At 37.9% G+C, this 24,965-nt stretch overlaps 1 protein-coding gene across 2 annotated transcripts in view; it reads right to left on the bottom strand.

The window, feature by feature from the left end:
* UNC79 (unc-79 homolog, NALCN channel complex subunit) overlaps nt 1-24,965 on the bottom strand; it is a 212,596-nt gene that overhangs the window by 21,438 nt on the left and 166,193 nt on the right. For both annotated transcript variants that reach the window (XM_061159335.1, XM_061159336.1), the window contains 4 exons: nt 21,340-21,450; nt 13,810-13,914; nt 5,919-5,996; nt 654-743 (listed from right to left, as the gene is read on the bottom strand). In XM_061159335.1, the coding sequence (XP_061015318.1) occupies nt 654-743; nt 5,919-5,996; nt 13,810-13,914; nt 21,340-21,450 (384 nt within the window). The remainder of the gene's footprint in view (nt 1-653; nt 744-5,918; nt 5,997-13,809; nt 13,915-21,339; nt 21,451-24,965) is intronic.

Here is a 24,965-nt window from a genome sequence, read left to right as displayed (position 1 = left end):
GTCTTTAATTATTTTCTGGAAGGAGATAGCTTTGATACAGATAAAAACCATAAACAGCTTATGTTTGTATAATGTGTACACATTTCCTACAAACTAAAGTTTACAGAAGTCTCTTCACATGCATTATTTCAGACCACATCTTGTAGTGGTCAACAAAGCTAGGTTTATTTAGGTGGGTTCATTAGACTTCTTTTGCAAATGAGGAAACTGAGGCTCAAGGTAATTAAATGACACTGGGTGGTACAGTGAAAAGAGGCTGGATTGGAGGAGGTCCCTACAGTCTCAGGTCACCCCTGTTTCCATCAGTTATCAGAAGTGTGACCTTCAGCAAAAGACTGCACCACTTCAGGCCTCAGTGTCTACATTCATAAAATGGGAATATTTTATAATACGGGCCTGGTAAGAATTTAGTAAATGGGGTAAAAATAAAGGTATGCACAGAACTGACACCACTGTGGAAATATCCTTTCCTTTCTCCATCCCCTCTTTGCAGAGGCAAACCTGGTTCTTCAGAGTCCCAGGACATGGGCTTATTCAACACTGCCATTGCTATCTCTCCACGTGAGGATAAATTTCCATCTGGCTGCTTAAATTCCCTACAAATGCCTCTCCGTCTCGCTCACCTGAGAGGTGAGGGGATGCAGCCCGCTTACCTTCAGCTTGGTCAGCGTGTGCATGTCTGCCATGAAGTCCAGCACGTCGTTGATGTACTGCCGCATGCACTCCATGGCCGCCGTCCCGCACTGAAATACACAAGGACACAGCTGGGCGGGTGCTCTGAGTCACGCCAGCTCTTTAGTGCTGACTGCCGTGATCGTCTGACTGATTTCCCGCTGTTTACGAAGGAGTTGTTTCACCTTCTGGACCTCTGACTCACTCTGTTACTCTCAGCCATAGTCTCTGACTGCCCCCACTTTGGACAACAATTAATGAAAAGATTTGTGGTGGAGAGCAAAGAAGTAGGGGTAGCCTATGGGAGACAGAGTTTACATGCTGCTTTTCCACTGGGTGATTTAACTGATTTTTGTTTGCTTGTTTGTTAACTGGTTGATATATAAAGACAGCCTGTGCGAAGCCACTAGTATCATCTTTACGACATGAATCACCTTAAAACAGCAGTAACACCTAATCACTCCAGGGAATCTCAGATGCACATAAAATACGTACCACTAAATTCTACCACCATAATCTTAGATATCTTTCTCTGTTAAAAGCAAAAAGGACACAAGCAAATATTGTGTCTGCTGAAAGACTGAAAAATTCTTATGTTCAAGCACTTACAACTTCTTATACATAGCAGGTACACTATTAAATAGATGAATGTGTTATTGTTGAATTCTTGCTAGGGAAAACTAGAGAAACAAACAAGCTGGTCATCTTCCCCACTTCTAGCAGCGTGTTTGAGAAATCTTAAAGGAAAAGAAAAAAACACTGTTTCAGGTTATTAAATGGAATAAACCTGCTCTCAGGGCACATACTTGTGTTTCAGGTTATTAAATGGAATAAACCTGCTCTCTCAGGGCAAGGCAGTGAATTTAGGATTACATGCACAGAAAAGGAAAATGGACAGCCAGGCTGCTACATCAAAGCTGTACCAGAGAACCCATACCGAAGACTGGATATAATGTGGATCAAAAGCAGGCCCTCTTTGAAGCCATCTGAATACCATGCTAAGCCCTTTCTTAGTCTCTTTAGGAAAATCTGAAACATTATATACTTAACTAGCTCACCCAGTGGCTCTCATTTTCCCATATTCATGTAAATCTGCACAGCGCCGAACTGTATCACCTTCTATCTCTTCTAGAATGTCACGCCTGTCAGTTCCTCTGACAGGATAACAAACAGTAAAATAAGGTCATTGGCAGCTCTGTCAGAGTGTTTTCCAAGCATTTCATATATTCTAAGGTTTTCTTCTTTTAATTTAAATCAAGTGAAGGAGTTATAAAAGGTTATTGTGCTCCTACTTTGGCAATATTAATCCCTGAGTGCAAGAAAGGACTTCCTCCCCCCGATTTATTCCGTTTTCTCTGACCTTTCACATGTCATGCAAATAAGAGCATATACTCTGCTCCTGAATTTCCTGAAAGGGATTTGTTTCTTTCAGAGGCAATATTTTATACCATTTCAACTAGGCAAATGTCACAGAAAATAATTACTTGGAGCATTATTCGATATTTGTCTTTTACCTTTGAGTTTCAAAAATGTGAGAGGAAAGAATTTACTACTGCCAGTTACTTTTGCTCTAGAGCAATTACATCTAATAAAAAGTCTTACAATACACTTTCTAGCCAGGATAACTTCAATGAGCCAGTTATAAAACAAACCACATAATTTTTTTACTTTGTAAAACATAAGTATAATCTTAGCATGTTATTTTAAAAATAAAAAAGCACAGAGACAAATTCAGCTTGTTTCAGAAGACCTATGTTAATTTGAATGGGAAAGCTGATGATAAACGAGTTGAAAACATACTCTAATCTCAGAAACATGAAGTTATTCATATCCAATTTTTCCTCAAAACTTGTATCTGATTTTAAAGTTACATTTCTTGAATTATAAAGATAACACGTGTTCAATGCAGAAAACTTGGAAAATATAAATTAAGAAAAATCACCATAATCCTAATTCCTGCTCTCCACATCTGAACTCACCACTGCTATAATTCCTTCCAAATATTTTTAATGCATATAACATACACACATATAAAATTTTTAAAAGATTGAGATTATCTTTTTCTAATCTGCTCTTAAATTAGATCCATCATAAATACTTTGCAATTAAATATTCTTAAATTCGATTTGGGCCACATAATAGTCCATCTTACAGATGGCTGTTACTGTTGTTTAGTCACTAAGTCATGTCCAACTCTTCGGCAATCCCATGGACTGCAGCCCTCCAGGATCCTCTGTGGGATTTCCCAGGCAAGAATATTGAGGTGGGTTGTTATTTCCTTCTCCAGGGGATCTTCCCAACTCAGGGATTTGAACCCATATCTCCTAAATTGCAGGCAGATTCTTCACTACTGAGCAAACAGGGAAGACGTACCTCATTTTATTTAAATAATATCCTAATGTTGCACATTAATTTTGTTTCTATAATTTTGCTATTTTAAATGCTCCTTTATGTGCTTATAGATAATTCTATATTTATTTTCTCAAACATGTACCTAGAAATAGACTGTCACAGTGTTCTTCAGCAAGACTGACTACCACCAGTATCTTATAAGAATGCTTGTTTTACTTCATCATCAGTGAGTTTCATTGTTAGGAAAAACTTGTTGATATGCCAGATGGTTTTAATTTTTATATTTTTAAGTATTTTATATTTTACATTAATTTACAGTTCACTGATTGCTAGTCAGGATAAAAGATTTATTTTGAGTGGCTTATTGGTCATTGGAAAGGGTTTTATATGTAGATCTATAACTTGCTATTTTATTGTTTTGGAATATTTGTCTTTTACTTGTTGATTTCAATAAATCTTTATATATTAGGGATATTATTTTTTAGCTACCACATAGGTAGCAATTATTGAAGTTTAGACAATTAAATGAGGAAGCCAGTGACTGGACAGAGACTGGCAAGTTACTCACAGAACCATTTTTCTTCTTCCCTAAGATGCACTAGACCACATTTCCCATCCCCCTTTGCAGTCAGGTGTGGCCATGTGACTGAGTTCTAGCCAATGCAACATGAGTAGGAAAAATGTGCACCACTTTTAGACCTGATCCATGAAAACCTTCCATGTAATATAAGCTCTCCTCTTTCCCCAACCACCAGCTGATTACAGAGGACTGCACCTGACAGAAGAAACCCGACCTCTGTGCATTCATGTGGAAGTCCTCCTCCCTTTATTAATCAGGACACCCTTTTAAACTTCACATGAGCAAACAATAAGCCTTTTTGAGCTAAGTCGCTAAGAACTGGGATTTTATCTCATAGCATCTTGCATTGCCCCAACTATTATCAAGAACCCTTAAAAAGACCCAAAGTCTATTAATTCTGCTACCAGAAATCTATTATAAAAAATAGCCTAAAATATGAGCAAAGATTTAAGCACAAAGATGTTTATTACACATTAGCTATAATTGTAGAATACTGAATATAACTAAAATATCCAATAATACATAGTGCTTCTTAACAGTACTTTTTAAATTTTAGGTGTGTTTTATTTTTTATTGAAACATATTTGACATATAACTATGTATAAATTTAAGGTATACAATATGTCAATTTGATTCACTTACATACTGTAATATGATTGCCCGTGTAGTGGTAATTAGCACTGTATCACATTACTTAATTATCTTTTCCATTTGGTAGGAATAACTTATGGTTTTTTAGCAAGTTTGGTTATTATAATGCAATATTGTAGTCTATATTCACTGTACTTGCATTATATCTCTAGGACTTATTTACTGTTCATTATAAGTTTGTGCCCTTAAACATGACAGTTCTGTCCCCCACCTCCATTAATATTATTTTCAATAGTTAATGTTCACACAGCACTTACATATGTTTGTCACCAGGCTAATGTGCTTTACATGCATTATCTCATTCAATCCTCATCCTAGAGCTTAGGCCCTGTTATAGCCCATTCTACAGATAACATAAATCAAAGAATCATGGATTAAATAACTTTCTTGATCACATAGTTAGTAAATGTCAGTTATCAAACTCTGTTGTGAATCAAAACCCATATTATCAACTATTGTTATATGGTGCATTCGTATGAGCTAGTATGACTTTAAGGAAAATGCTTAAGACATATGAAGCCAAAGCTGCATCTATATTTCAACTATGGTTTCAACTATGTTTAAACAAATATACGCAGAAAAAGAAGAAAGAAAACTCATTAATATGTTAGCAGTAAAATTATCTCTGAGTTGAATGATTGTTATTTTTCCCCTCTCATAATATTTCTCCACATCAAAAAAGAACTGAAGTAATGTTTAGTGTTCTATGGGCAAAACTGGTATACTTACAAATATAAACTAATAAAAACCTCTTGTGAATATGTACTATGAAGATATTCCTGTTCACTGATGAAGGAGTTTATCCAAGAATATCACTCAAAATAAACATGAAGAGGATCTTTGTATATATGCTATATACTATGTTATTCTATACTAGCAAAAAACTAGAAAGTATTGGGTTGGCCAAAAAGTTTATTCAGGTTTTTCCATAACATCTTATGGAAAAACTCAAATGAACTTTTTGGCCAATCCAATATATAAATATCCAACAATATGGGAATAAGCAAATTATGATACTGAAGTAGATCAAAACATGAGAAATTTTCCTAAAACAATAGAGTTCCTATTTTAGGGCAGAATATTATGTGACCCTTTATCTTATTAAAATTTTCCACTAACAATTTAAATCTCTACAGTTTCTCAGTTTGTTGAAATAACCTTGCTTTAATAAGTTATTGTGGTTTCTGATATCCAGTCCCATCTATGAGAATCTTAACATATTTCACCAAATAGTTCACTAGTTAACGATAACAGAAGTTTTTTAAATTTTCAGAGGAAATATTATAAAGGAAAACAAGGTATTACAATGCTTATTTCTTTCCGGCAGTAGTTAAATCAAATTGGCTAACAGGAGCCAGTATAAGAAAATTAACTTGGGAAAAACTGAACTTTAATTAAATCTATTTTGTATGTCTGATAATTTCTTTCCTTAACTGGATGCTTCAATTTTATTCATGTTTCCTGGAATTAAAAGTTTCCAGGGGCAGAGATTAATTTAAATTTTCACCAGTGCTCTTTTAAACAAGATGTTAATATGTTTTCAATTTTTACAATGTTTGTTCCATCAAAAGTGAACCAGGACACAGGCCAAAAATGCCTCTTTGCCAAATTAGGAAGTGAGAAGAAATAGAAAATGTAGATAATTAACTCATTCAAGACTTACTCCAGGTACAGAGGCGATCATCTGCTTGCTCAGGATTGTTGACTCAGCTAGTTTGGTTCCAGCATCTGCACAAATAAACTAATAAGAAATTGAAAGGATAATTATTTTTAAGAGCACTTGGACAGTAATAGTAATTTGTAATTTTAACTTGGCTTAGATTCACTAGTTTTCACTTTAGTGACAATCTGCTCTGGATATATGGGACTTGCTAGTCATGAAAGTTCACTCCTACCAGAAATTCAGAATCATAATACTGGGATTATCACAGAGATTCTCATTTTACCCAGACAGTTGTGTAACACTGAAATGGTACATTCAGCAAGGAAGAAAGGAAAGATATCAATATAGTCAGATTTACTCTGAAGTCATGTTATTTATTCTTTGGCACTTTTTGACAGTTTCTGAATATTCGTGGATTTTCCAGACTTCTATCATTATGTCATATCACGATGAAAACAGAAAAACAATCAACCTCAGAGTGAGTATTATACCTGTTTATTTCCCTCCGAGATCCCTCAGTATCCGGTGTTTCTCGTCCCACTTCCTTCCCACCTGCCCTCTGTGCTGATGATAACCCCTGACTTCTGCTCTGTCCCCCACATAAAACCTTCACACGTTCCCACTGCAACAGTCATCACAGCAGGTTGCAATGATCTACGCATCTATTTTTCAACCAGTTACAAGCTCTTTGAGACCACAGACTGGATGCACTTCACCTCCAGCACTAGCTTCCTGACTGACACCTGGGAGGGGCTCAGCAATAAATAAATTAATTCTTAAAAAAAGAGTTTGTGAAATGAAATGGTTAATCGGGGATGACTCAAGTGCATGGCGAGGACGGATTTGCCAAATTACAATTTAATATGCTTCATTACAGATTTTTACAGGTGTTTCCCCAGTGAATGCAATGCCCAACTATTTATTAATGGCTTTGTTGTTCAGCTGTTCAGTTGTGTCTGACTCTGCAGCCTCATGGACTGCAGCACACCAGGTTTCCCTGTCTTTCACCATCTCCTGGAGTTTGTTAAAACTCATGTCCATTGAGTCAGTGATGCCATTCAAACATCTCATCCTCTGTCGAGAAGAGAGGTGGTGGGAGGAATTTGGAGATTGGGATTGACATATACACTATTCATATTATGTATAAGATAGATAATTATTGAGAATCTACGTATAGCACAGTGAACTCTACTTAATGCACTGTGGTGGCCTGAACAGAACGGAAGTCCAAAAGTGAGGGGATATTTGTGTGCATATGTCTGACTCATTCTGCCATACAGTAGAAACTAATATGACATTGTAAAGCAACTAGACTCCAGTAAAAATTAATTAAAAAATATTTGAGGCCAAATTCAAATATCTGATCTGTGAGAGCTAATAGCTAATTTTAGAAGTCAGGATTAATAAAAAAAAAAATTCTAAAATTACAGAGGTGTCTCAGAGCGTCTGGTATATTAAAAGGCATAAAAGTATATAAGCCTTGAAAATCATCTATTATTTTTTATCAACGCCTTTTCATCCAGTGTAATTTTACATAAGATGTACAACTAAAATCTTAATAAACTTTCCGTCTTCATTTTATATAGCTGCCAACTGAAAAACTCCATTATGATTTTAGAGAGTGGTTCAAAATATAAAGATGTAACTTAAATCAGAGGGGAAAAGGATCATGGCTATAGAAGGAAGAATTCTATCCTTTAAGACAGAAATATGCCACTGAAAAATGCACTCCTGAATGAATACTAAAGAATATAAAAAAACCCCACAATACCCATTAAGTGTAATTACTAAAATCATTATCAAAATGATCCTCAAAATAGTATCTCCACCTCTCACCCCAGAGAGTGAGCGGATTATTGCTAACTCAACGAATACTAATAACCCCACGTAAGTAGTAACTGCGAATTAAAAACAACAGCCATACCTTGCTGTTTCTTTGTCCTCCAGCCCACAACTAAACTATCTTTAAAAGAAAACCTTTCACCCACATGATTTCTCGCAGCTTGAATATGCAGGTATGTCCCACACTGTGGGAGTGTTCCATGCACTTCAGCAGAATATCTACCCTTGACACATAATAAGAACTGAGGAACTTCTTTTCAATTTGAGCTTATATAGATTTTATGGTGGCTTTCAATGAGTTACTCTATTATGAAAACTCAAATCCATCTTGAGAACAATAATAACATCCTATTCCATGTAAAATTTCTATAGCACACCATAGAGAGAATGTTCTAAGTGAAAGCAAAAACATCAACAGATCTGAATCAAAACAAGACAGGGCATCTGTACAAAGTGTAAAAGGAGAACACTGCCCTGATGTTCAACAATAGAAGATTGTTTGGAGAATTCTTTCCTGTCTCCATGATTCTTTTTCTTTTCAAAAAAATATCTACTTGAATATTTAAGTGAAAGTGACAATTGCTCAGTCGTGTGACCCCATGGACTGTAGCCTGCCAGGCTCCTCTGTCCATGGAATTCCTCAGGCAATTCTATTGGAGTGGGTAGCCATTCCCTTCTGCAGGGGATCTTCCCAATCCAGGGATCCAACCCAGGTCTCCCTGATTTTATGTGTGCTCAGTCACTCAGTCATGGCTGACTCTGTGACCCTTTGGACCACAGTCCATGGGATTTTCCTGGCAAGAATGGTGGAGTGGGTTGCCATTTCCTCCTCCAGGGGGGATCTTCCCAACCCAGAGATCCAACCTGCGTCTCATGTGTCTCCTGCATTGCAGGTGGCTCAGGGGTAAAGAATTCAGTATTCTTGCTGAGAAAATCCCGTGGACAGAGGAGCCTGGTGGACTACTACGGCCCATGGGGTTGCAAAAAGTCGGACACAACTGAAGCGACTGAATAGGCACAATTTTATATGCAAGTTAAATAATGGAAGTAACGCCTGGGCAAACATAATATAGCAGGCTGGGAGATTTCCCATGGTGTCAGGCTTCTAGGAAGAAGTTCTAGAAATTGAAAACCAGATTGGTACCTGTCTCAGCTTTGAAATGTTTAGAACTTGAATAACCCTGCATCCCTTGGGCAAGTGTTCCACTATCCTTTAAAGGGACACTCTTACTGCCAGAGTGTTTGGTAAATAACAAAAGCATGGTTTACCCATGAAAAGAATTATAAACAGCCCCCTCTCTGTGAACCCATCTATCTACTAAATTATTAACCAGAGGGGTAGTAGAGGGACTATCCCAGAGGTTCCCTGTGGGGTGAAAGAATGAATGATAAATTTAAGGTTTGACCAACAGAATCTTCTCAGTAATGGGACACAGGCCACTCGTGATGGATCACCAGGGGACTTTTTCTTTAAGACTTTATCATTCTTTTTTTTTTTAATTTATATTAAAGTACAGTGAATTAACAATCTTAAGTTAGTTTCAGGTGTACACCAAGGTGACTTTCTATCTATTCTTTTTCCAATTCTTTTCCTGTTTAGGTTACTACAGAACATTGAGTGGAGTTTCCTGTGTTATACAGTAGGTCCTTGTTGGTTATCTATTTTAAATGTAGCAGTGTGTACATGTCAATCCCAAACTTCTAATGTATTCCTCCCCTTCCCTCTTCCCACCAGAGGACTTTTTCCTTCCAACTGTTACTTTCTTTTTTTTTCCAAGTTGCATTTTCAGTTAAACAAAGTCACCTCCAGTGCCCTGAGATGCTGGTCATGACATCCAAGAAGGAAACGACTGTCTGCCCCAGACACATTTTCTGTCTGTACTGTGAATGTGATCTTCCAAGTGCCAGGAACTGACATTGCCCATCAGAAAAGGCGAAAGCTTCTCTCTGACTCCACGCTAAAGTCTCTGGTTTAAGAGAAGCCACCAAAGAACAGGCTGTCACTTCTGCTATCTACTGAAACATTTGTCAAGGGCAAGAGAAAAAGGAAGAGGGAAACCCTACAGAAAGGTGCACCATTTCCTGTAGAGACACAAAAGATGCTTCTCCCTCATTCTATGAGTGGCCCCATGGAGGCCTGTTCTCCATGATTTAGCCAGGAACCACAGCGGGGAAAGGGAACTATTTCTGTTTTTTCTTGCTTAAGGTATGCCTCACTTTTATTTCTCTCAGTAATTAAAATGATTTTCATTCTGAGAGTTTATATAACAAGGATACGTTACTTCAAAATGACATGGTGTTTAATACTTTTTGGTGGAGAAGGCTGAGATATTATTCACAAGGCTGTTTCTCATGGATATGATATCAAAACGTTCCCCCAGATATCTCTCTGATCTAAATAAATTTACAATTTTATTTTTGAAATTTAACATAATGACTCAATGACAAATATGTATTTGTTTTTAAAGACGAAAATGTACACATTTGAAACGGCATGAGAGAATCCAAAATACCCAGAAGAATTTACTTTTCTTGCCTTCTTTCTTCCTAAAGATAATTTGTTTTTTGTTATTTATTCACCTAGCTGTGATGCAATAATCACTGTTTTCATGGTTTCCTTAAGTACTGAACAATTTAAACTGTCAGTCTTCTTTCTTGTGACAAGTGCTTATTATGGCCAGCTAACGTACTTCACAGAAAAACCCCGTCCCCAGCTGCAGTCACAGAGTGAGGTGCTAGCACCCAAGAAGATCAGCCACACAGATGTGCGCTGCTTAAAACCGAGAGCACTCAAGAGAACAGCCTCTGACGCCCCCAGGATATCACCCTCAGGGCTGGGGAACCCAGGCTGCTTTAAGGTGGCAGGTCCCCAACCTAAACGCAATCAGAAGCAAGTAACTTCCAGACACTGTCACCCTGCTGGCCCTAAATCTCTCATGGGCTATTTCACTAAGCCTATTTCACCTGCCCTCTTCTCCAGACCAGTGTTGATCCTATTAACCTTTATGGTCAGTTTGCATCCAAGTTGCTTGTACTCAAAAGTGGTGTTGCTGTTGATGAGGGAGTAGGCGGGACTTGCCAATGGCAACCCACTGGAAGAGACTCAGGCCTGTCTCTCCTTAGGGAAACACATATTTCCTCGTTGAGCACAGCTTCTGTCTCCTCTTGGGCTGTCCAGCATCTTGGTACAATGGAGCCATTTCACTCTGACCATGTCAGACCAGCATCCACGGCTGTCACTCTCCAGCCATCACTCTTCTCTGAAAGCATCATAGTGCCTGGGAAAGCTCTTTAAAGACCCTTCTTCACTGAAAGAACACCCACTTTTTTTATTAAATTTCTAACCTTTGAGACAAACTCACTATTTGTCCCAAGGATTAGTAGGATGAGGTGGGGCAGGGGGAGGGGCCAGTTAGTGGATATTAAATGGTTAATGGCAAGGGTGCTCCTCCTCTTCTCCCAGGTAAACCCCCAAACTTCTGCACATCCTTCAAAAACACACAGTCCCTTTCCGACACCACTTCCTTACTCAGTACATACAACTGCTACTGTACCCATTGCGCTATGTTGAGAGTTTTTATTTAGATGTCAACTTCACCTATCAGACAGGAAACTCCCAGAAGAGGCCATGACTTATTCATCTCTGTTTTTCCAGCCTCTGGACCAGGTCAGGACTCATAACAGCTTAATGATCCTTCCTCCACCTCCCACTCTGAGCTGGCCACTCCCTCCTCTGCAGTAGTTCATATACTGTACAGACTTTCAGTGTACTGGTTAGCACGTTATCTGGATAGTGCCTATGCCTTTCCATCTCTATATCCCCAGAATCTAGCCCAAGACAGATGGTCAATAAGCATTTGTAATGGAAAATAATGCTGAATAGTCAAAAATGGCCAGATGATGGAAGACCTTGATGATTCAGGTACTTCAGGGTCACTGGAAGTTTTCAATGCACAGAGCGATCTGATGAAAAGCAGAGCTTTAGCAAAATTCCTCTAGGCAGCCATAGGTAAGAAGACTGGATTGACGTAGAGAGAAATGAAGACAGTGCAAAAAGCTAAGCATCATTATGGTAATCCAGGCAGGGGATGGACAGAGCCTAACTAGGCTGGGCTCTGTATTGATTAGACCCTGTTGTCATTGTTGTTCAGTTGCTAAGTCATGTTGAACTCTTTACGACCCCATGGACTGCAGCAGGTCAGGCTTCCCTGTCCTTCACTATCTCCCAGAGTTTGCTCAAACTCATGTCCATTGTGTTGGTGATGCCATCCAACCATCTCATCCTCTGTCTCCCCTTTCTCCTCCTGGCTTCAATCTTCCCCAGCATCAGGGTCTTTTCCAATGAGTCAGCCATTTGCATCAGGTGGCCAAAGTTATTGGAGCTTCAGCATCACTCCTTCCAATGCATATTCAGGGTTGATTTCCTCTAGGATTGACTGGTTTGATCTCCTTACTGTCCAAGGGACTCTCAAGAGTCTTCTCCAGCATCACAATTAGAAAGCATTAATTCTTCAGTGCTCAGCCTTCTTTATGGTCCAACTCTCACATCCATACATGACTACTGGATTATTAATTGCTGATTAGACCCTGTGGTCAGATGCTTATGCTATTTATGCCAGCTGGGTGATCTTGTGTGATCTCTGAGCCTCAGTCTCCTCATCCGTGATACAGAACCAATTCCTCACATGGTTGTAAGGATTAAGTGAGGTGGGTATATAAAACCCCAGAATATTGTCTGGCACATAATATGTGCTCCATTACTAGCCCCTTTTCTCTCATCTTTCTAAATTGCACCCAAGGTACCTGAGATTCAGGGAAACCTGTCCAGTTCTTGATATCAAGCTCCTATTTTCCTTCAGTCATTTAACCTCAACCTTGTAGGTTCAGACTCAGGGCCTGGTGATAATGCCCAGCAGGGAGAATTGAAACAGCTCTGACCCAGTTCCTGGGCACTTTGCACAAAGGCAGTCTGAATGTGACCCTGACCCCATCAGTAGCTCATGATAAAGACCTTAACTAGCCTGAACCTTTGGGGTAAGAGACAGGGTCTCAGGTTACCTGGGACAGATTATGGACTGACACCCCTGGCCTGGCCAGCCTTTTTCTCAATCCCATCCTCATGTGATTATTCCTAAATTTATACCATCTTTCTGCTGAAGTCTCTCTTTATTGCTTGAAGACAGTCAGCCTGTGGTTTTGAACTCCCACCCCAGGCAAAGAGTTTTGTCTGCACCCACCAGTCCTTTGTGACCCAGTTCAACTGCCAAATGCCACTTTCTTCATGAAGTCTTCCTTAATTTCACACCATGCAAGACAGGATTCCTCCTGCTCTCAACTTCCCCTAGGACTTTACCTACCTACCTCTCTCTCTCACTTGTGGCACTAATCACAGTCTCACATAAGACGCTGAACTAAGAATGCCAGGGATGAGAGCTGGAGCCCCCCAGCCAAAAGCATTCATCTTTGCAAGTTCTCTCGAGCCTACCTGGTATGTGTTCAAGCTCCCCCCACAACCTGACTCAGTGTTCCTATGGGTGTTGGTTCTTAACACCCACCTCCCTCCCTGGTTGGACTCAGTCCGTCCTGCCATTTGCCCACATCTTGCTGGGCCCACTCTCACTTTCCCTTCTGCTTCACAGAGATTTGGCGACCCACCCATACTCACATTACACTGCAATCCTATCTTAGCCTCTTCTCCCATTTTTGGCTTCACTAAACCCACCTCAACTCTAGTAGCCATTAATGGTCTATCCTTCCAACCTCCTGGACTATAAATTTCTCGAGGACAGATTATTGTTTCATTCTTCTTCTTATGTCTCTCACAGAACTAGTTCCACAGTAGGAACAAAATAAATACCCTTTTTGGGGGTCTTTTGTTAGCCAGTGGAAGTGCCAACAGCACAGTAATAGACAGATCATGGCTCATTTAAGATATTTCTCATTTCTGGGCAGAGACATTTAATTTATGCATATGCCCCACACCTTCCTTAAATATTCTAAACGTTGAGTGAATTTCATGCAAAGTGTTATAAATGAGGCATAAGCCTACCTGGACAAGCAGAAGGAGGTTTGTATCTGGTAAAGGAGATTTGAGTTTCAGGGCCTGTAGGAGTTCTAGAACAACACTACGAGACAAGTAGAATTTATCCCGCTCCTAAATAAAACAAAAAAGAAGGTAAGTGACTTCTGAAAATTCAATTAGAAGAGATCTATGTCAAAAGAGCTTCCAAAAGATTCACAGATCAGAAATAAAAAACACTGCTTAAAAATGCATAATGAACTGTCCTGAAGAAATGAACTCAAAATGAAAAAAGGCATTTTTGTGTTTGTAATGAGTTTAGTGAAGCACTGAGAACACATAATTTAATGGATAAGAAAAAGATTGGCTATCTCTTAAATACTGAAACTATAGGATTTGATTCTTACTCGTAGAGGATATGTCCAAGAAGGTAAAAACTAAAAAATCTAGAAGAGTTTTTTCAATAGAAAATGATTTAGAAACATTTAACACTGTTGAAAGGGTCTCATATCCTCTCTAAAGAAACTTACTTTTTAAGTGGGCCATTTCAAGCATACGGAAAAATAGATGGAATATATCTTGTACCTATTATCCATCTTTTAACATTTTTCATCATAAGTCAAGCATCACAGAAATAGCTGAAGCTACTACCTACACAGTTCTCTCTTTCTTTCTCCCTTCCTTGAAATAGCCACGATTTTGTATCTGTGCTTATTATTTCTTATATATTTTAACACCTTTACTACATATGTATGCCACCATTATAATGTTTAATATTATTTTTGCATGTTTTTTTAATTTCCTACAGTGTGTATCTTTCTGAATTTTTCTACATTACATTTTTTTAATTAGTCCCTATTGATACACATAATTCTCATTCTTTTAACTAAATAGCTTAATGATATTTTATTGTATGAACACACCAAAATTCATTGATCTGTCCTCAATAATGGAATGCTAGAATATTTTCAATTTTGTAAGCCTTTAAAAATTGCCAAACATAGCACACCTGTGGAAAAGTACATAACATATAAGCTAACAGATGGATTAACACAGCTTGAACACAAATGAAATCGTCACCCAGGTCAACAGCATATCACAAGCACCTTAAAAGCCCCGTGTGTCCTTCCCTCATTATCACCAAGTTCCTGGAGACCCTGTGGGCCTGAATCCACTGTCTTTTCTTTCTACTCATTCTCACTTATGGTGTCTTGCCCCCTAATTTGTCTGGTTACCTTTGCATGTTGCATGCTTTATTTTAAAATTATTTTCAGAAACAATTTGAGGCTTCAAATACCATCTTCCTTCAAAAAGCTTTCTGTTTGTTTTTCACCAGGTACTGGAGGCACTCATGGTCCAGGGTATTACCTTAATACACATAACAAGCCTTGAAATATCTTATCTTGGGCCACCAAAGGTCTTGACATGGATCTATGTCCATGTGAGGACAAGCTTACTTCTAGATTATCTTTATTTTGTGGTCCTAATGAAAAGATAGGGGCAGTGCAGAATCAGACTGAGTCCCCAGTCTTGGAAGTTCCTAGATTCTGACTTTTTTCCTCCTTGCCTCCTGGATCTTTCAGAATTGTCACATCCTTCAGATAGGCAAACACTCCCAGGGCAAAAAAGGTCTTCAGTGCCAGGCTCACATCTCTGCATTTCTGTGTTCTCTCAGACCTTAGCTTAGTAATTCTTCTAAGTCTGGCTAGTATTTTGATGATTTTTTAAAGTTTTCAGAAAATATTTTAAAGAAACTTTTAAAATTAAGTGGGAGGATGGGTTCAAATTATCTAGTCCCTCATGAACAAGAGGGAAAGTCAAGGATTTTTATTGTAATTACACTATATTTATAGGTTATTTTGTGAGAATTAGTTATCTTTCTTATGCTGGGTCCTCATTCATAAACAGGAGATCTGTCTCCATTTATCTAATGTTAATAAAATGTTCTGGTTACCTCCAAAAAGTTCTTGTATATTTTGGTTAGATTTAATTTTTGTTGCCAGAATAAATGATATTTTAAAGTATATCTTATAATCATTTATATTAATAGCTGAATATTAAAGGTAGATGATTTCTGAGTATTCATTTGTATCCAGCATCCTTGCTGAACTCTCTTATAAAAGTTATAAAAAGGTATCTATAGATAAGCTCTCTTCAGCTCATTTGTAATCACATCGTCTATGAAAAGTTAGAGCTTTTTTTCTTCCTAATCCTTATACTTTGATTTATTCCTCCTGTCTTACTGAAGGACCTCCAGTACCATAACAAATAGAAGCCATGATAATGGTCATTCTTGTCTTACTTGTGATTTTAAATAGACTATTGTTGGCATTTCACCATAAGTATAATATTTCCTAGAGATTTCTGGCAGACACCCTTTATAAGTTAAGGAAGTTCCCTTCTACTCCTAGTTTGACAAGATTTATCATAAATGGATGTTGAATTATATAGAATGCTTCTTTTCTATCTCCTCCTGCTGCTGCTAAGTCACTTCAGTCATATTTGACTCTTTGCAATCCTATGGACTGTGGTCCACCAGGCTCCTCTGTCCATGGGATCCTCCAGGCAAGAATACTGGAGTGGGTAGCCATTTCCATTTATGGGCTTCCCTGGTGGCTCAAATTTGTAAAGAATCCACCAGCAATGCTGGAGGCAGGGGTTCGATCTCTGGGTCAGGAAGATCCCCTGGAGAAGGGAATGGCTACCCACTCCAGTATTCTTGCCTGGAGAATCCCATGGATGGAGATGCCTAGTGGGTGGTCTACAGTCCATGGGGTCGAAAAGAGTCAGACACGACTGAGCAATTAACACTTTCACTCCATTTATAGTTATCATAAAATATTTCACATATTCCCCATGTTGTGCAATATATCCTTATAGTTTATTTATATATAATAGTTTGTCTTCTTAATCCCCTACTAATATGGAGTCCGTCCTCATTTTCTTCTACCAATTATAATCCTAGTTTTTTCTCTGTATCTCTGATGTGTGCTTTCTCTTTTGTTATATTTTTAGATTCCACATATAAGGGATATTGTACAGTATTTGTCTTTCTCTGACTTTCTTTATTTAACATAATGCCCTCCAAGTCCATCCATGTTGTTGCAAATGGCAAAATTTCATTCTTTCACATGGTTGAATGTGAGACTTTATTTTTTAATGCTTTAATTTGGGATTATTCATTCAGAATTTTTGCATCTTTGAAGTATAACTGGCTTATAATTTTCCTTTCTCCTATTGCCCTTGTCTGATTGGTATTGAGGTTATACTGACCTCATAAAATATGTTGGGAATTGTTCTCCTTTTCCTATTCTCTGTATTAGTTTGCATAAAGTAGAGCTCAATCTTAAATGTTTAATAGAAGTTGTCTTTAAAATTGGAATGGTTTGGGACTTTCCTGGTGGTCCAGTGGTTAAGACTCTGTGTTCCAGTGCAGGGGACCTGGGTTTGAACCCTGGTCAGAGAATTAGATCCCACATGCCACAACTAAAAATCCCATGTGCCACAACTAAGACCCAGTGCAACCAAATACATAAATAAATGTTTTTTTTTAAATGGAATGGTTTTCAACCACCAAATCAATTTTTTTGTCATGTAAGTCTAGCTATCTTTTTTTTTGATTGTTACATATTACAGTTTTCTAGAAAATTATCCTTATTTTCCAAGATTTCAAACGTACTGGCTAGATTGTCTCTTTATATTCTTTAGCCCTTGATCTCTCTTGATATATAAGTATAGGTAAGTGTTAGTTGCTCAGTTGTATCCAACTCTGTGACTCCATGGACTGTAGACTGACATGGGATTCTCCAAGCAAGAATATTAGAGCGGGTTGCCACTCCCTTCTTCAGGGGATCTTCCCGACCCAGGGATGGAACCTGGGTCTCCTGCATTGCAGGCAGATTCCTTACTGTCTGAGCCACCTGTGAAGCCAAAAGTATTAGTTGCCCAGTCATGTCCAACTCTTTGCAACCCCATGGACTGTAGCCCATCAGGCTCCACTGTCCATGGAGATTCTCCAGGCAAGAGTACTGGAGTGGGTTGCTAATCCCTTCTCCAGATCTCTCTTTGCTGCATGCTATATAATTTCTTCAGATCTATTTTTCATTTCACCAAATCCCTTTTTGGTTAAATCTAATTTGCTCTCTAACCTGTCCACTGAGGGTTTTATTTTGTTTTGGTTTTTTAATTTCAATGACTATTTCATTTTTAGAATTGTTACTTTGTTCCAATCTGTCTGGTTCTTACAAAACAGAAACAGACTCACAGACTTAGAGAATGCATTTACCGTTGCCGGGGAAGGCTAGTTAGGGAGTTTGGGATGGACATGTACACACTGTGTATTTTGAATGAGTAACCAACAAGGACCTGCTGTATATAGCACAGGGACTCTGCTCAATGCTAGTATGGGAGCAGAGCTTGGGGGAGAATGGGGACATGTATATGTGTGGCTGAATCCCTTCGCTGATCACCTGAAACTCTTACAATATTGTTAACTGGCTATACCTCAATACAAAACAAGAAGTTTTAGAAAAAAGACCCACTGACTGGATTTGAAGAGTAACTCCATCACTTTACTACCCATGTTTATGAGGGAAAGTTACCTTTCCTTTTTAAGGTTTAGCTTCCTTGTCTAAAAAAAAAAAAGATAATAAATATTTTTCCCTTTAGGAAAAAGAAAAAAAAAGCTATCTGGCTCTTTATTCTTTAATAATTAGATATTTTCTCATGATTGCAATTCATCCTTTATATGCTTACCATTCAGCATATGTTTTTATCGTCTTTATCACATAGTTCTAATATGGAAGTTCTTAACGGGAATAATCTTGCTTTTTATTAACTATACTAAAGTACCTCATTGCGGATTATTTCTTCATGTATTTTGTAATTTTAGATTGTGGTCTCTTGTTCATCTGGATTTTAATTATAAGAATCCTGTTGGGCCTAGGTTGAAGGCATATCCCTCCAGAGAGGTTTGAGGATTGATTCTGAGCTTGCTTCTGCCAGACACTCCAATGCTATTATGTGTCCAATACCAATTTATTTGACTTTCCAGTTTGGGGGTTCATAGAGCATGTAAGTATTACAAATTCAAACTCTAAAAATATTCAAAAATAGGCTCATGTTTACTCATTCACAAGGGAAACTATAGATCTTTCAGTTCCCAGGCTCAGACAGATCCCATTCTTTGTCACCTGCATATAAGAATACATTCTTTCCAAAAGATATATGTCTTTTATCAAACATATAACCTTTCATGGGCCTTGACTTTCTGCTGGGGACAACTCAGCTCTAATTCCCAACTAAGATAGCCCCAAGATACAATCTACTTTCTCTGTGTGGGCCTTAAAATTCAAGCCACTAAAGAATATAATAAAAAAGAAACAGACTCACATATATAGAGAACAAACCAGTGGTTACCAGTGGAGAGAGGGAAGACAGCAGGGAACTAAGAGGTACAAGCTATTGAGTGTAAAATAAGCTACAGGGATATAGCCAATTTTTAATAATAACTATATAAATGGAATATAACCCTTATAAATTATAAATCACTATATTGTACACTTATAATTCATATAATATTGTACATCAACTATGCTATTGTTTAGTTGCTAATTTGTACCCAACTCTTTGCAATGCTGTGGACTGTAGCCCGCCAGGCTCCTCTGTCCATGGGATTTCCCAGGCAAGCATACTGGGGTGGTTTGCCATTTCCTTCTCCAGGGGATCTTCCTGACCCGGGGATCAAACCCAAGTCTCTTGCATTGACAGGCAGATTATTTACCACTGAGTCACCAGGGAAGTCCAACATCTACTATACTTCAATTAAAAACAAAAAATTCAAGCCGCTAAGTTTACCAAGACAATTTCCCTAACCCAAGACTATTACAATATCAGTTTATATGTATATCACTCTGGTTCTCAATTCCCTCTTCATTTTTGCCCCTTTCACTCTGATAAAATTAGCTATATATTTAAAATCATGTTTATTACATTTCATCCTGCACTTCCAGCATTTTAAGTGGGACAGCTGTCAAGTTATCAAGCTTGCCTGAATATCTAACAGAAAAGCCTCCAAAGCGCTTACCTTTCCATGCCTTTTCTTTTGATTAAACAAGGGAAAAGACTCAATTAGATACTGCTATTTCTTTAACTATTTCTTATAGTTTCTCATTATCTATAAAGAAGGCGGGAACAACCTATATCAAAGCTTTCTACAACTAACTGTCATTATGAGTTGCAGAATTAGGAAGGGTAGATGACAAGAAATGACTGGCCACTAAAGCTATGACAGATTTTGAGGGGATATAATGCATGATGAATACTCAAAACCAAGAATATCTTGAATTTAAAATAGTGGAAGGTCTGATGTAATCAATATTTACAGTATACAACATAGAAAGTACAAACTCATTATGGTTCTTCCTCTAAATATATATACATAATTTAAACAAATCACACATAAAGAAAATTAAGAAATAAAGTGACTTCTAAAAATAGAATATCTTTTCATTGCATTTGGTGCTGTCTTACAGATCTATTTTCTTCAGCGGAAAAAAAGAAAAAGAAGCCATTATTCAGGAAGAATTTGAAAGAAGAAAAAAATATTGATTATTTCGGTATTTAGAAAACATATTGCTCCAGGCAGAGTAATAAATAGTTTACAGTCAGAAAGATTAAACAGAAGATTATCACAAAACAGTTAACATGGCAGAATGGACACATGATGGTAAGAAAGGAAACGAATGTTTTAAATAGAATGAAAACCTTGATATAAAATTAGATTTTTATGAGAAAATAAAGGGCCTGTAGAAGTGAACAACATGAATAAAGGAGTATTCTGAACGTTTAAGAGGAAACAGCAGACACAGAAACCCCACTGAAAATAAACTTGGATAATTTGGAAGTCAGAGAAGTAACACTGACACTTTGTTCTAAGGACAGACACGCTCTCTATTTGACCCGCCTTCTGCTTTTCCAGTACCAACAAGGCTGCTATATGCATTGGGCAAGCAGTACTTTTCCACTTCCTCAGTAGTGGGGCAGGGGATACTAAAGATAATGCAATAGAGAAACCATTATCAATGCAAGATGACAAAAGATGAGATTACAATCTCAGAGACCAAGAACCCAGAACTGGGAAACAGACAGATGATGAGAATTAAGGAGCTCTCCACTGGCTTTTACAAACAACAAGCTGATATTTTTCTACTTTGGGTATAAAATTGATATATGCTGATGACTAGCCCACTAATCATGCAATGGTGAACTTGAAAAAGACATTAGAGGTCATTTAGACCATTACTTCATTTCATTCAAAATACCTCTTCTCCTGTAAACCATATGACCCTCAGTTCTCCAAATCTGCATATTTAACATACAGATTATATATTTGTGTGTACAAAGTGTTTCCTTCTGATGATTTTTATTAGACCTCAGTAGAATTATTCATTTTAAATTATGTTGAGGCAACTCACCTAAGAGGGATTTGATACTGATTAGAAAGAATATGTTTCTACCAGTTTTCAGTTTCCCAGGACACACACAAACATGCAACCTTACCTTAGTGAAAGCTCGGTAACATAAGCCACACACCTCCACCAGGTAGGCCAACGTGAAGACGGCATTCTGAATTACAAAGCTGAGCAGTTTTGAAAATGGTTCCAACAAACTCTGCAATGAGATTGGGGCCAAAAAAATCAATCGCTGCTTCTTTCATGAAAAAAAAAAAAAAGAGGACTTAAAGTCTAATGACACTTTAACCAATGGGGATCATTCTTTAATTTAAAATCTGTTGCCAGGTGGCTACTGTAGCAAACTGGTTGGTCTAACAAGAACTGAGTCTTCAATCCGTAGCTCAAAGAACATGATTTAATCATTTCATTGCTCAAAAAAAAAAAAAAATCCATCTTTCCAAGTGGCATCACTTATAAACCAACCTAACTCTCTAATCTTATCCTCATACCCACCCCTAAGCAATCGAGACTCTGTGATGTCTGTGTGAGGATCTCCCGTACTATTTCTCTAAATCTTTAGGCATTTATGAGTTAATCAGACCTAAGTGAAGTGAAGTAAAAGTTGCTCAGTCATGTCCAACTCTTTGTGACCCCACGGACTGCAGCCCGTCAGACTTATCTGTTCATGGTATTCTCCAGGCAAGAATACTGGAGTGGGTAGCAATTCCCTTCTCCAGGGGATCTTCCTGACCCAGGGATCAAACCACGGTCTTCAGCACTGCTGGCAGATTCTTTACCATCTGAGTTATCAGGGAAGCCCTAGCTCATCAGACCTAGAAATCTGTCATCTCAGTTAAGTAGCAAAAACCACCCTTGCATGTAAGTACCAAAGGACTATTAGCTTAATGAAACTCATCAGGACTCAGATTCCTACCAATGTTTACCAGGAAAGCATTGTCATTTTTCACTTTCCCTTCTGAATCCAACCCATAAAGAGTCAGTTATAGATCTATATGCTTTCTTAAGTCACTTGGAAACATTTCCTGAGTACCTACTAAGTATCAGTCAGAGTTAGATGCTTTTATATCATTTACCTCATCATTTATAAAATTCTTATAAAAATCGTGGTGAGACAATATATTATAATAATTAATGACACAAACTCTAGAATTTTACATAGAGAGCAAATTTTAGCTCTCTGTGACTTTGAATATGTGATTTAACATCTCTGGACTTTATTTTCTCCCATGTAAAATGAGGATAACAATGACCTCCATCTCAATATTGCTGTGAGAATTAAAGAAGATGATGTAAGTAAAGCACTTGGCAACAGTAAGCCTCTCATCACTGTTAGCTATGATCTGCACATCTCTGAAGCTTTAATATCCCCATTCTGCTGCTGAGACAGTTAAGTAGGCAAGTAACTTGCCTAAGGCCATACAGCTATTGAATGCAATTCAAACTCAAATTCCGGGGCAATCTTCCAGAGAGAGAACTGCTCTATAGGGAAGACAGGATTTTAATTGGACTCCAAAGGACTTTCATGCTGCGATTTCCACTACTTCTCAACCTCTATGGTCCTAACTGTCTGGATTATAAAAGTAACACATGCTCAGTGTGCAAAAGGAGGATCTGTAGAAAAGTAAAGATAAGGAAATAAGTCCTCCATATTCCCACGATAACATTTTGATATATTTCTCTTCTTCTTTACACACCAGTTTACTCAGTTGAAATCTGGCACAGATATAATAATACATTTTGCCAAGATAGTAATATCTGAAATTTCCATGGCTATTTAATTCTTCATATAGATCCATCTTAATGGCCACAAGTCAGATTTTATTGTATAAAAAGACATCAACAAATATATTTTTGCATGAAATTTGCACTTGTTTCTTCAGAATAGATTCTGAGGAAAAGAATGACTATATCAAAGATTTTGTGCATTTTGGGGTCCTTTCCCTTATGGACACAAAAATGAATTCATTACATGTTAGCTGCCCCTGAGGATAGGAATTATGTTGGTTATCTGCATTACCCACAGGAACCATGTAGTGCTTTCCATACAGAAAATCTTAAAGACACTCTTTAAAACAGTACTATCGATTCAGTATTCTTTACTCTGTATAAATGTTGTTGCCTTGAAACACTAATAATGGATGACTGGGGAGAGAAATATGCCTGTGTTGATACATAATACATCCTTATTGGCTAAAAAAAAAAAAAGAAACCCTGGATTGAACCTATATAGAAACTTGCTCTTTTATCTAGTAAAGCAGCATGGTAATAGGGCAGTACAGTACTACAGACAAAAAACTTAAAATCAAAGAAGCTAGATTCAAGTCTCAAATCTTCCATTAACCAGCTATGTGACCTTGGTCAAGACACTTCATTTCTCTGATCCTATTTCCATATCTCTAAATGAACAGCCTAGACTAAATAATATCTTTGCAGTTTTCCATGAGTCTATGCAAGCAAAGTCAAGGTAAAAAGGTACAAGGGATGTGCCTTCTTGGTACATCTAGTAACTACTTGGTACTTCCCGTAACTATAATCCATTGCAATACAAACTATTGCATTTTTGCATATAACACAGCCTGGAAATGTAGCCAGGAATACAAAAGTGAATAAGACATAGTGCTGGACTTTGTAAAGCTCACAGGCTCACCAGGGAGACGACAGGATAACTGCTAATACAGAGAGCTCTATCAGGTACTGTGGATCTGACAGAGTGTGGATCTAACAAAGTTGCTACAGAGAATGTGAGCCTTTTTAAAACTGGTGAAAGCAAAAGTCACTCAGTTGTGTCCAACTTTTTGCAACCCCATGGACTATACAGTCCATGGAATTCTCCAGGCCAGAATATTGGAGTGGGTAGCCTTTCCCTTCTCCAGGGGAATCTTCCTAACTCAGGGATCGAACCCAGGTCTCCTGCACTGCACGCAGATTCTTTACCAGCTGAACCACAAGGGAAGCCCAAGAATACTGGAGTGGGTCTCCTATCTCTCTGCAGTAGATCTTCCCAACCCAGGAACCGAACCAGGGTCCCCTGCACTGTAGGTGGATTCTTTACCAACTGAGCTATAAGGGAAGCCCTGAGCTTTCCATTTTAAAATTGGAATGGAATCAAATTCTCATCTTGAAGAATGAGAAAGAGCTTAGTCTCCAATAAGGGTATAAAGCATTTCAGGCAAAGGAAATAGCCTAAGCAAAGGCAAGGAAGTATGAAATTAAATAAGATGATAAATGTATAGCAATTAGCACCATGTCTGCCACATGGTAAGTGCTCAATCAACAGTAGTTGTTGTTTTGATGGTGATGATGATAGTGATTCTGAAAGTACACAGGAAGCATGGGGATGCAGCAAGCAGCCAAAGACTAAACTAGAAAGGTAGGCTTGCAAGTTAATGAAGTACCTTCTTGCATGCTCCATTAAGGAATCAGGACATTATCTTAAAAGAAAGGAGAAGCTAACAAGGATTTTAAGCAAGGAAACTATGCAAACAGATCTGTGTTGGAAGGATCATCTAGATCATGGTATTGGGGATGAACTGATGCATGTGGCCCGGGACTAAGAGGACCAATGATATTGTGATCTATTAGAGTTTTTTCATATTAGGCACTTTCAAAAGGTTGAAAGTGAAGCTTTTAGTATGTGATAACTATCTCTTCAGTATTATTACATGTCTGTGGTTGTGGGGTTAAAAAATAACTGATTACCATGGGAGAAAG

Source organism: Dama dama, chromosome 13, assembly GCF_033118175.1.
Source record: "Dama dama isolate Ldn47 chromosome 13, ASM3311817v1, whole genome shotgun sequence".
NCBI lineage: Eukaryota > Metazoa > Chordata > Mammalia > Artiodactyla > Cervidae > Dama > Dama dama.
This window is presented reverse-complemented; position numbering and strand designations above follow the sequence as displayed.